The 13,705-nt window shown below is 38.2% G+C and overlaps 1 protein-coding gene across 1 annotated transcript in view; it reads left to right on the top strand.

Annotated features, from left to right (window-relative positions):
- Positions 1 to 5,215: 5,215 nt before the first annotated feature.
- The window catches only part of COL3A1 (collagen type III alpha 1 chain), a 50,632-nt gene continuing 42,142 nt past the window's right edge, over positions 5,216 to 13,705 (top strand). Inside the window, exon 1 of the mRNA XM_061457539.1 lies at positions 5,216 to 5,438. Within this exon, the coding sequence (XP_061313523.1) occupies positions 5,360 to 5,438 (79 nt within the window). The 5' untranslated portion in view covers positions 5,216 to 5,359. The remainder of the gene's footprint in view (positions 5,439 to 13,705) is intronic.

Below are 13,705 nucleotides of genomic sequence, written 5' to 3'. Positions count from 1 at the left end.
ATCCCATTAAATAGAGATAGAGAGAATCCTTGCAGTCCGCCTCCCAGGCCACCCACCCACCAGCGTAGCAGCAGCAGGGCTGAACCCAGTGTCATACACTTCTTGCAGAAAAGCAGCTGGATGCTGTTTCTCCATTCTAGGAAAACAGTGTACTCTGGGACACACAGAGCCCTTACAGTCCAGAAGAGAATGTCATACCTGCCTCACACTGTTGGCAAGTGCAAGAATTGTATTGTCATATTCTTTGACCTACTTGCACATCTTCAGTGCCTTCATTTAGGATTGGTTTTTCTTTGCTTCCAATCACGTTAATACTGAACAGCTCAAGAGTTAAAACATTTAATCTCTGTTCTTCTGTTTTCTGTTTTTTCTGAAGAATGAGTCATATGAGTACGAATGGCCTTTTGTTATTCTTTAGTAAATTCAAAAAGAATATTTATGCTCTCATTAGAAAAACAATAAATCAGCAAACAGAAATATGTGAAACAATATTTAAAAAAAAATCTTGGCTGTATCTTACAGTTATTGTTCCTTTTTTTTATTTTAGAAAGTCAAGCAAGAAAGAGTGCTCATTAAACGTGCTGCATTGCTAGTGCTGAAGCCTAAAACCTGGAACCTTTCAGTGCTGAGGACCAGTAGCTGAAGTATAGTCCACTTGAACCCTTCTGGAAACTACATGTACTGTTTGGAGAAACACTGATTTGAGCAGAGACAACAGAGATAGCAACTGGTCCCTGAGCAGGACCAACAAAGTGACTGCCTGATTTGCGTGATGCACCCTCACCTCCTACACAAACCTCATGGTATGAAGGATAACCTACTTTTTAAGATAACTCACTCTCAGATTGCTCTTCTGGTGGATTCAAAGGGGTTTTGTTACTTTAAGATACACCAAAACATGATATTCTTGTGAATGTGTAAAACTAAACATAGACCCAAATTCATGACAAAATTTGTTCATACATTTATAAATCTTTTGTACCATTTTATGTTATTTTGATGTCCAACAAGCAGAAGTTGTAGAGTACAAAAGCCTTTACAAGATATTCTCCTGCCACAGAATCTTGTAACTGTTTCATGAAGTACTTCCTTAGGGGGATAGGACTGTATTTCTTTAAAAAAGTGAAGTTCTGAGATTATTTCACTTGTATGGTGGAAGTAATTTTGACACCTTGCTGAAAAGGATGAGCATCTTCACAACAGCATGGGGCCAGTGCTCCAACTTAACAGATTCCTTTGCTGGCAACAAGAGTAAGTACGTGTTCAGTGCAGAAAAACCACGCCCTGGCCATAGATTTTTAATTCCCTAGCATTCAGTACACCCAAAGGTCATTAAATTAGCTTGGCTTGTGTCCCTCCTGCTGTGAAGAAAAATTGCTGTGGGTGCATTCTGCTTTACCCGCATGCAGTCATAATGTTGGCTCTGCCTTGAGAACCTTTGCAGCTGTGCTGTAACACAGCTAGTTCCCAGCGTGACTCAGATGAAAGATTTAATTTAATCTGCACAGGACTTTTGAAAAGTTTTTATTTGTAAAAAGTTTTTATTTGTGAAAACGTTGAAGCTGTGCAAAGCTGAAAACAGAGCACGTGTGAACAAGAGACTGTGTCTCAAAAGCTGATTTCGCATTGTCTTAGGAAATAATTTCAGTAAAAATTGAAAGGAGAAAGATGAAACGATTTCATTGACTTGGCCCCCTTAATTCCTGTAGTTGTCCATCAGTCATAATTTGTATTACTATAGCTCATAAATAGGAATCATTAAGGAAGCACATGGGTATTTTTATTTAGTGGCTCTAGATTCAGCTTTTCTTGTAGGTCAAATGTTTTTTAAAGGAGGGCTTTGAGAGGAAAATAATGCATTTTGGCATTTGTATTGATTCACTGAGTACAATTTGAGCAAAACCAAAAGCTTCTTTACACTTACCTACCTTGGTTTTTTGTTTTTTTTTTCCTTTCTTACCCTCTGCTTTTGTTTGCTATTTAAATGTTTTATTTCAGTGAAACTATACACTGCTTTTAAAATTCTGATCATTAAAATCCACACAGAACAAAAAATATCTATCTTATTCCTGACATTGGGGTAAATGCAATGGCAAAAACCAAAGATTCTCAGTTCAGATTGAGCTCTTCTGGAAAAAAGGGATAGTTGCCAGCATGTTCTGCAGGTCAGAACTTCATGAACTTTTAAAGTAACACTTAGATCATTTGCTTAAGGATGGTCTTTTGGGGAGGTGGACCTGAGGTCACCTGATAAATATGTAAAATCATGTCTCTCATTTGTCTTTTGGAGGCAGAATGTTATTATCCACAAGACCCAAACATGCACAAGGAATCCCAAACTGCACATGTAGCATGAATGCTCCAGTTATCTGACGTAGAGGCTGGTCATTAGTTTTGGTCTACACATTTTTCATGGAATCTGCAGTAGAGCACAAATAAGTTTAAGAATTTAAGTATTTCAGATTCCCCCATGCAAAAGTGCTCCAGTTCTGATATGAGTACCTTTTCCTGTTTAGTCCAGATGCCAAGACATTACATCTCTGGGAAGGTGAGTGTTAAATCAAGGACTACTTACTAAATATTCCAAAACTGTGCGCAGGTCTCAAGGAAAAGGGTGGGTGGATTTATAGATGGCCTGTTTCTCTGCCGAGTATGTGAAAAAGAAGCCTTTGATTATAAAGTGTCCATGGTGTTCAAGGAAAGCTGTTGTGCCACAGTCTGTTCAGGCCAGGTAATTAAAACAAAACAAAATGGTGAATACTTAAAAGGAATTGACTTATGACTGCAAATGGCAATTGCCTCGTGGTTTTGCACTAAAATTATAAAATCAATTCTACAGCCGCTGTTATGTAAAGGTAGCACTAATGAGAAACTCCAGTGTAGCTGAGCATTGCCATTCATTACTTGCTGAACCACAGCAAATATACTGCAGAACCAAAGAAGATAAGGTCATCTAGATTATTTTGGGTTTTTATGGGATGTAATCATTAGGTGATATTTATTATGCTTCTATAAAGAAACCTCAATATTCATTTCTGTACTAATTCAAGCCCACAAATTGAAGACCCAATGCCTATGGGAAATAGTAGGCATCATGGATAAATCTGGATTCCTAATCAAGTTAAAGAACAGCTCAATTTCTAAGGTGAACAATACAGAACTGTTCTTAGAATTTTAACATTACTGCAACAATCAAGTGTTTTTCTGTAAAAATTGAAGCTTTGGTGAAATGGTGCAAATAAGGGTGTCATTAAGGGTGTTCTCTTTTTTTGAAAGGAGAAACTTAAGAAATGTAGAGAAATCTTTACTGTGGTCAAATACGCTGAATAAAATGTAAAATTGAGTATGAAATTGGCTCTAAGTCAAACACTGTGATCAAATTTATTTTTTCCTTAGCCATTTATATATGAACACTTATAACATTCATTAAGTTTCATGTAAATTAAACAATCACTGTGATGAACATGTGGGCATTAATACAGAAAACAGAATGGCAATAAAATGATCTGCATGCAATTTTGATAAACAGTTTAATTCTAATTCTGTACTTGAGAATGCAAAGATCCAGTGTTTAGTCTGTATGCTCATATTAAAGAGAGCTAAATGATTCAATGCAGGTATTATTAAATATTGTGGTTCTAATTTATGTCCTGAGCATAACTCCAAAAGAGAAGAAAACCTTGCAGGCCTGTGCACAAAAATTTGACGCATTTTGTCTTACATTCCAAGATAGCTCAACAGGGCATGGTTAGCTTTGTTGATTGTTATAAACCTGAAGTTTATAAACCAAATAACCCAACCTGTTAAGTAATATGATACTGGATATGAAATTGCACAAAATGATTCCACCATCCCAACAGAGTCAATGAGGAAAATTGGGAGATATTTAATTCATGCCCAAAAGATATGTTGAAAGTAACATCAAATTGTTTAAGATCTCTTCATACTTGCTTCAACCTCTTCCACCTCAGGTGACCCCAGCAGGAAAGGATTACCCAGTTTAAGTGCAAATGTATTTCAGATAAATAGGTTTTGAAATGAGAACTAATACCTTTCAGGTTAAAAGGTAACATTAAGCTGCTCTTGTTTTGTAGTGCATACAGAGATATGGGTCACTTTTTTGGGGATGACAGTTCATGGCATTAATGAATTATTGGTAGGAGGCATGGTTCCCTGGTCACTGTAATCTCAGCAACACTTTAGAACAAATGAATGAGCACTGCTGCAGTCAATGACCTGTATCAGATTAATCCACTGAGAGTAGCAATTAGTTTGCTAATTGTTTTATCAGAGATGCACACTGTGACAGGTTTCTGCATTCACTTTGGAGTCTCCCAAACTTCATAATAAAATTACATTCACAACAAAGCCTGCTTAAGCCAGTTTATTTGAAAATATAAGGTTTTGTGTTCTTATCCTATTCTCTGTAAAGTTTTGCATGGAACGAAGAAAGAACTAGGCTTAAAAGGGATCAGTAGTCATAAAATGTCTTTTTTTTTTTTTTGGTCCACTGTATCTTCTTGTTTGAGGAGCAAACAGTAAAGAAAATGGTGGTGCTTGTTCTACATTCCTGTCAAGTGTAGTAATGACAGAATCAAACTGAATTTGAAAAGTTTTAGTTCACGCAATTGCTGCTTCTATTTGAGACCTTATTTTCTTCATATATTTTTTTTTTACATTTGCTTTCTCCCCGGATCATCCAAAATCATGGTGTGAGGCAGAGATAGTGAAAAAAACACTGGAACAGAAGTGTTGCCATTTTCAGGCCTCCCTTTCATTAACACCAACTGTTCATCAGCAGAAATATCCACTTCTGGGAATCTTTCAGTTTGTGCATCCACATCAGGTACTTACCTTTTACCTTTGTTAGGGAGCACTAAATTAAAAATCCTCTTTGGGCCGTACCCATTGACTCTAATTAACATGAGAAAATGCTTCACCACAGAGGCTTTACCACAGGACTTCTTTTTTTTCACATGCCTATATATCACACGCAGCGCACACTAACTGTTCATATACAGTCTCAGTGTGCATTCTGTACACACACAAAAGTTCCAGATGTGCTGTGTATCTTGTTAGTTGACTTTGTTCTTCTGTAAAGCCAAGGGAAATATTAATCATTCATTTACTGTTAGGGGATGGGTCTTCTTCTCATGTTTCAGTAAAGGGGGTGGAAAAGCAAAGTAAGCCAACTTTTTTCCTATTTAAGGCTAAAGCTGGGGAATGCGTGTGGCTGAGTTCTGTACATGGCCTGGTGCTGGAAGGGCAGGGAACAACCGATGTTGCTATTTTGAATAGATTTTTCTTCCCCCCCCCATTTTTATTTTTGCACAGAGAGTCTCATGTCTAATATTTAGACATGATGAGCTTTGTGCAAAAAGTAACTTTGCTCATTCTTGCCGTGTTTCAACCCTCAGTTATTTTGGCACAACAAGACGGTGAGTAATTCAAGCTTCTTATGATTTAATGTTTTTATTTTATTTTTATTTTCACCAATGATTTTAATAGCTTTTAAGAAATGTGTATTCACAAATCTCACCAGAACCCTCTTCCTTCACTAATTCAGCAGTCAGATATTTAATGCTAAAGCTGAAAGCTGCAGGAGTTTGCATTACTATCCGCAAACGTTTTTCTTCACTTTGTTTTCTTCTGTGATTACAAGGACTTTATAGTGCTGTCTGCCTTAGCTGCATTTGTACTTGTTCTTACTTGTTTCCCTATTACAGACAGCGGAGAGTTTTTAAGCTATTTCTTTTAACTCTTGGAATACCATTTTAACTGTTTAACTCTGTGCTGCCATGAAGTTATTTGTCACAAGCAATAAGTCTTTGCTTCCAGCTTTTTTATTTGAAGTTCTCCTCTGTACTTGTGTGTTTTCCACTGGCACCGTGGGGGTTTCTTTAAATAATTTGCATGCAAAAAAAAAAGCCTTAAAATTCTAACCAGTTTTAATGAAACAGTTTTTAAGAGGGTATATGAAAATATGTCAGCTTATGGGACTTTTACTTAGTCATAACGCAGGAGGGTAAATTAATTCCCTCAGCTGCAATAGTTTGAATTGTGCATCTGCAGGCTGTTTCAGTCCCTCAGGAGACTGATTAGCAGCTGATCATATCTGAGATTCCGTGGGAGTATGTGTGTGTTTACGGAGAACGGGAACACCAAAACCCAAATGTACATGGAATTTAGAGGGGGAAAAAAATACTTTGCATACAACAATTCAACTTAGAGTGAATATAAGTTTGGTATGAGTATTTCAGTTAAACAGATGACATTCCACAAGTACAGCTGGACTTTTTTGGATGTGCTGTGTTCTACTTGCCAGACATTGTAAACCAGAGCTTCAAGATAACACATTTTCCTTTCTTGTAAATAGAAAATATCTGCAATGTATTTATTCCTGCATCAAGGCAATGAATAACCTTACAGACAACTTAGTAAGCAGCAGCCAAATAAACTGTAGTGCAGTAAAACAGCACCCTACCCAACTCTATGATACAAATCATGAAAATGATTACTTTAGCCATTTCACAGCAAATCTGTCTGCTGCAGCATATCTGGAGAGGCACCTCTGCCAAGGAGGGTGACTGTGAGTCCACCAGCAGGCTGTTAGCAGTGGAGCAGTTTGAGCTCAGGGGGCTCTGTGCATGAGCAAATCAGGTAACGTCATCTGCAACAGCAGCATGCCCAAATACCAGCCTCCCTCATCAAGCAGCACAGACACAGGCTAAGCCTTGCAAGGACTTTTTTTTTTTTAAAAAAAAAAAAGAACAGAAAGATGTTCTTTAGAAGAGAAACATAATATACTGTGAACTGATGTTTTTCTGCTTTCCCAGTACATAAGCTGTTCCTTCGGTAATCCTTGGTGAAGAAAATGCTGTAAAATTTGAGCAAATGTATGCTGTAAGTTTTCTCTGCTTATAGCACAAGTAACATAGTGCATACAATTAATATGCATTATGTATATTTTATATTTATATATAAATGTATATACCTATGTTCAGAGGGACAAGTACTAAGGGACCAGCTAATATAAAAAGAAGGAACATCAGTTTTATTTCTCCCAATAAGTAAATCCCCTCTGAATTTCAGGTCTCTTACCCTCACTGTGGTAGTACCCCTGGACACTTCTGAGGTACAACAGATATTTGACTCAAGAAATGGTAAATTTGGGGTAGAAGAACAATATAGAAATGAAATGTGAGGGTGTATTCTCATTTCTTTGCCACATTCCTGTTTCATGGTGTAGTAACATTTCCTTATTGGGCTAACTTCCATACTACTTACAGGGATGTGGTTTCACAGAGACACTGATAAAACACTAGTTATCCCTTAAAATATCTGACTCTGTCCTCTCTTTGGAATGTTCCTTTCCACATATTTGGATATCCTTTTCTCACAGAAAATAATAATTGAAGGAGTAGATTATTAGTATCACTAATTCACATGCAGAGCAGCAATGGACTGGAAACCAAATTTTCCACAATTCATAAGAGAATTTCCAGACATGCTAAAATGCTCCCTCTTGTCAAGAAAAATATTTATATGGTTAGTATCAAATGTAAGTCAATATAAAATTTTCCTTGGAAAAACCTGGCAGGAGACAAGACTTGGCAAGACATTAAGGAAACTGCTCAGTATACACTAAGTTTAGGACAGTCAGATGTACCTCCGGGCTATGGGTTTCTTTGTCTTGCTGTAGTATCTAGGAAATACTAGCATTTGAGTATGCCCTCAGGCTGAACCTCTTCAAAAGCTCAGGAGCTGGATATTGTGGAACAAGGAATTTTCTGTGACTTCTATCCTGGTAACCTCCTAGGATGCTTTTAGCCTGCATGTGAAATCACCTTGACACAATTCAGGCTTCCTGATGTGTGTCCAATTACCATAATGTATTTGCAAGTCATAACTGTTCAAGATAAAATGCCTCCTAGTGGCCGACGTTAAATAAAGCTGGTGCTTCAGACTTGACAGATAATTCATATTCCAGCAATGTATACTCAATTCCAGCATTTGAAGGCACTTTTACATCCTGCATATTAAACTAACAAAAAGTGTAAGAATTTGGAATGGTTCTTTAGGAAAGAAATCCGTCCTCTACCAGCCACCACAATTTGTGCAAGTATATGCTAGCCTTACAGCCTACATTCATCCTATTTATCTTGAGTTTCTAGAGTCAATTAAGACAGCTAATTCCAGAAGACAGCATAATTTTTAGCATGTTAGCTACATTAGAGGTAGTTGGTAGGTTCCACCAGCTACAAAGGAAGCACATGCACAGCCCTGTACTCATTGGTGCCAAAAGGGAGGTCAGATGGATTTGGGCCTGTCTCAGCTGCATCTAAGATGGCTAATGGACATCTCAGTCACCTGAAGTGTGACACTTACCATACATACACTGCATCGTCCTTAAGGAACTTAAATGAGGTGATCAAGAAAATTCGACTGTTCTAAAAGCAGTATGAGAGTAGAGCCAGAAACCCTTCCTTACTATTCCAAATATTGTTTTGTTCTAATGTAATTAAAGCATTTTCCTTGTAATGTAAATATTATCTTGGATGTTTGGTCAGGAAGCTGATTTCTGAGGTAATGACTGAATCCTGAAATATCTCTGAGAAGACTTATTGACCTTTCAAATTACTTTCAGTCACAATTGCAGTTTTAAAATTAGATATAACCACTCCTTGTAGGTTTCAGGAGGCAGAGAACTTTTTATGCTGAGCATCCACTTCTGATCCCCTAGAAAAGAAGGTTGATATTTTAGGAAAACTTGTAAACACCTTGGTTTAGCCATTTTGCTTTCTTCTTTCATTCATTTATAAAGATTTGATAGATAATGAAGTGGACAGTTATTGCACAGATGCAGTGCATTTATGAGACTGCCAGACTGACATTATTAACACTTACTTGTATGCAACAATGCACATAGGCATTCTTTGTTGATAAATTAACTAGTTTAAGGGTAATGACTATCCTTAATTAGTGAAAACTTTTTTTCCTCAAAGATTTTGGTAATACAGAAAAATCTCCCTTCAGTGTTTGGAAGGTAAAACCAGATGAAGCATGTCTGCATGCCAACAGATAATTACACCATCATAAGTAACCTGGGCTACATGAAGGTATGAAAGTTGGGGGTTTACTGCTGTTCTTCCTTTTTTCTTAACAGTTTTTTGCCAAGCACACAGCAGGCAAGGTTACACTTAGGAAAACTGCAACATTCCTTTCTGGTCTGGAAAAGTCATGCTAAATGAAAGCCTGGGGAATCCACCCCTCTAAACATTATATATATGTTCTTGGAAATATGACAAATTTCGTAAAGGCATTTTAAATCACACATCCCTGGAAGACATTAGCTTTAGGAAAATGAGACCATTATATATCCTTTCCATTATTTTCCATATTTGTTTCTGATTTGAGGCCAAATCTACATAGACTGATTTTTTAAAAGAGGAGGTGGAGTTGGAAACACCCACTCCTTTATCACATGGGGAAGAAGAAGAGGTAGAAGGGTGTTGTCTCTGGTATGAATATTACTGTTGATGCCTCAGAGTCATTATATTTGCTCCAGTCTTAGTGCTGCAGGTTACAAGCAGATCCTATTTCCTCTTCCAGCTTCTGCAAATGGTTTGAGGTTTGCAATAGGCTGCCAGGTGTCACATGCAAAATCTTAGTTGATGCTAGCCTTATACAACAGATGTGTTCGCTGGATGCTAGGTTTAATAGATCCCATTCAAGAGAAGGAAAGGAGTGAATTACTATCGCGTTTTGTTTCACAGACCGGCTGATAAACTGGATTGACATGGATCCATTAGTCATTGTTCCAATTATGTACTAATATTGTCCAAACCTTGTTTTAATCAGAATTGTGCAGAAAATGGGAAATACCTGACTTCATAATTAGGAAAGTATGCTGTAGGTCACTAATGGAAATGATGCAGTCTGTCATTTAGCATTTTGGATTAAAAGCTATCTCCTCAGAGTTAAAAGGTGAAGCCTAACTGTAGGGGGAAACAAAGTGTGCTTTCCCAGGAGTGGGCACCATGAAAATTATATTGCTTTTGATATTTTTGTGGTAGGTTAGTAGTCTGGAGAAGAGCACAAGCCACAGCTGCTGTAAGAGTTGCAAATTTTAATTTGTTGGTTTGAAGTAATAATTCATCAAAACCCACAGAAGTGGAAATTAGTGCAATGGTCATGTCCATTAATACTTCAGATTATGCGGGCCTTTAGTCATGTTTGTTTAAGAAATTAGGCAAAGTTCTTGGCTAAGAAAACAAAACCTGTTGGCCATGGCAAAGATAAGATGTTAACAAAAGGGGGGGAGGGGGGGGGGGAGGGGAGGAGGGAGTGCGTTGGGTTGAAGTAACTGGGTTAGATTCCCACATCATTGCAGAAATTCTAGGTGATGGACCAAAAATTAATTTATTTTTGGCAACACCCCAAAAAAACCAAAACTCATACTTGAAAAGTGTACATATAATCTTCTGATTCAACAGGACAACCGCAAGAGTATTCTCCTTGTGGTAGGTTGGTGAATTGCACAACTCTAACATGGTTTAGGGTTCAGTACCTACCACCTGTACGTCCACAATTTTGAAATGTTGTGATTTTGGATTGAAAAATAACCTTCAACTCAAACAGGAACAAAAATTTTAGTGTCATCATTTTACCTCCTGCAGTTCTTTACCAGCCTACCCCTCCTTTGACATATTTATGATAATATACCTTGTGCAAAAGGAGAACTGGGCATATATGCAATTACTTCTCCAGGAGTGGTGCAGAAAGTGGAAGTGTATTTTGCTTCTATACCTTCAGGTCACGATGTTGAGGAGTGCATGGATGGATGCAGAAGAATGCTACAGCCCCTGGCCCTCGGCTTGCTGCCCATCTCCAATCCAGGGGATCTAATGGATTCTTTTTGGAGAGGAGGCTGTTTGGGGCTGTGTGGCTTATGGTGATGTTATCTTTGTTACAGAGATGCTGTATCATGACTCACTGCATTTGGCTTCCCATGGCCATGCTACTACTTGGTACCAGAGCCAGTACCCCGGTTTAGTTACTGCTGCAGGACAGCAACTTCTCCATAGATTTTCTTTCTTTCTTTGAATTTTTTGATTTGTACAGGTTTTGTGTAGCTTTACTGTCAGTCCTCTCTCCAGCTTCCCTGACAAGAGGTGGTTTGTACCTGGAAAAATCTGTAAGGAATTCCCAGAGAATTTCCTGATCTTTCTCCATTCAGCGCAGTCAGATGCTTTGTGTTTCAGGGAAATTTCCATATTTATGTATAGGGACCATGCCATTAATATTTCTCGCATTGCTTTGAGACTCTATAAGAGTTTCAAAGATTAACCGTGTTCCTGGCTGTGGCTAATGAACTGATCTCTGAATCTTTAGAGACAGTAAAAAATTATATGTTACAGGAGTCAGAAAGTCTCTTCTGTGAGTATAAGAGTTAGAGATGTGTGCTTATCCGGTCTTAAACACTGTAAATGTGCAAGGAGGAATGAGTTCCAACATTGTAGAGCAATTCATCTTTCATGCAGAGGCACAGTAAATGATGGTTTTCATTTACACTTTCAAGCAGTCTGTATTTTTTCTCATCTTGTACTTTGTAAAGGAAGTTTCTCTCCATTTTGCTTTTAGAAAACCTATGCAACTTCCAACCGCTGCTTTTATTTATTTATTTTCACTTCAGAGACAATCTTCTTGTCTCCAAGTTTGTGAAGTGGAAGCCTCTGCCTGTTTCATGTCAAAATGACAATGGAAAACATGATATAACCCCCTCCAACAATAACCATTTTTTGGCTTTAGTTTGGATAAACTTCATCTCTGGGACTTCTGGCTTTGTTTAGTTTAGCAGAAGAGATTCCTTTCAGATTAGCTAAGAGACTACTTCCATTTTCCCTGATTTACATCAAACCCTTCATTTAAACATGAACTATCAGAATGAGAGTGAAAACAGTACCTCCTGTAACAGTGTGTGCACATTTTTCTTTGCTTTAATTCCCACAAGTACTCCATGAAGAGGTGTATGCCAGGGAGGAGAAAGCACGCACAAAATATTGAACAGCAAGAATGTGATGGTCGTGATGGAAAGATATATATTTTAAGCTGAACATGTTTTGTTATTTTGAAAGCCTCAGCCTTCTCTTAAAGCTAAAGAAGCACCCATAGGGTTCTCAAGAAATGGGGGATGTGACTTGTAGTTTTAAGACTCTACCTGAGTTTGTACCAGGATGGCCTTCAATATAACACAAAGATATCCCTAGCCACAGGAAACCCATCCCTTTCTGCAGCTATTGTCTCTTCCAGTCACTGTGAATTCCATCTTGGAGGGTGGCACAGACACTTCTCCTATCCTGCCAGGCAGCAAAAATTTCCTTCCATGTGCAAAACCTCTGTGGGCTGCAATGGTGCCTTCAGGCTCTGCTTTAGATCCAACCCCAGCACTGCGAAGGGCAGTAGAATCACAGGAACATCCTGTGCACGTTTGCAGCAGTAGATATGAAAGAATGATCTGTGTCTGGAACTGACTTCCCACAGCAATCCAACACTGCCAGTTCTTGGGAAACTTCTGGACATAATTAGTTCCCACTGCAATTCCCTGCAGTTCACGCCCAGTGAGCAGTGGGTGTCTGCTGCAAATATCTATTTTTCTTTATTCTTTCCCTTTGTGCTGCTTCTCTTTTCCTTCCTTCCACTTTCTTTTAGGAAAAGAGGCAAGAGCAAAATCGCAGTTACTTTTTCAAACAGACATGAGAGAAACAGTTGCTCACCCAAACAAAGTTAATGAAAAATACAGGAAGCATCGCTCATCATTCCTGTGATGTTCAGTGTAATATCCACTCTGAGCATCAAAGGAGAATGAACTACATCCCCCATGCTTTCCTTCAGCTATAAGCAGTGAAAATAGAATTCATATTATCTCTAAAAACACTTCTATTTTCATGAGAGGCTCTCTTTAAAAAATCACTTTTTTTTTTCTCTGTTTGGCTTTACATCTGCTGTATGGTATTGGCTTGTTTTCCTACAGAGCAGTAGTCATTCTGTGCCAGCTGTTTAAGAGAAGAATGTCCTAGAGAAAAAAAATAATGGGCTGTGTAGTGGGAATTGTAAATCTTTGAAAAGAGCAATTGAAATCCACTCAGACATTTTGAAGATTCTGTGCACAATATCCAAAGGCTGTTGATGGCTTAGTCATTGGCAGGGTGGTCTTCTTTGTTGATCCCTCTTTTTTTATATGAACAGAATAGCATAAATATGGAAGTAGGGGGAGGGAAAAAGAAAGAAGAGAGGCATTCAAGTCCAACTGATTCTTATCCTATTAGTGCAGCTGAGGAAAGAGTGTTGTAATCTTCTTTCAGTGAAGAATCAAAAAAAAGTACAGAGTCTCTTCAGTTATAAGGTGTCCTGTGTCTCAGGCTCTTCCACTCATACCTTTTAAGGGGTCCAGCACATAAATTCTGGTTCTAGCCCTTTTCTGCTACACAGCGCTGTTTATTCTCACCCTGTGCCAGCAGGCGTTGTTGCTGCACAGAGCAGGGAGAACTAAATGTGTGCCAGGCTTCAGGCTGCCACTTCAGTAGCAATGACTCTGACCTCTGATATTAATAAAAAGTCAGCTCTGTGTTTGAAGGCTCTTCAGCTGACCAGAAGTGTGGATTTTCACCTGATGAGGGTATTGGTTAGGAAGATCCTTAGCTCT

The sequence above is a fragment of the Pezoporus flaviventris genome, unplaced genomic scaffold (genome assembly GCF_033815535.1).
Source record: "Pezoporus flaviventris isolate CSIRO_AGI_PZ_B2104156 unplaced genomic scaffold, CSIRO_AGI_Pfla_v1 ptg000001l, whole genome shotgun sequence".
Lineage (NCBI taxonomy): Eukaryota > Metazoa > Chordata > Aves > Psittaciformes > Psittacidae > Pezoporus > Pezoporus flaviventris.
This window is presented reverse-complemented; position numbering and strand designations above follow the sequence as displayed.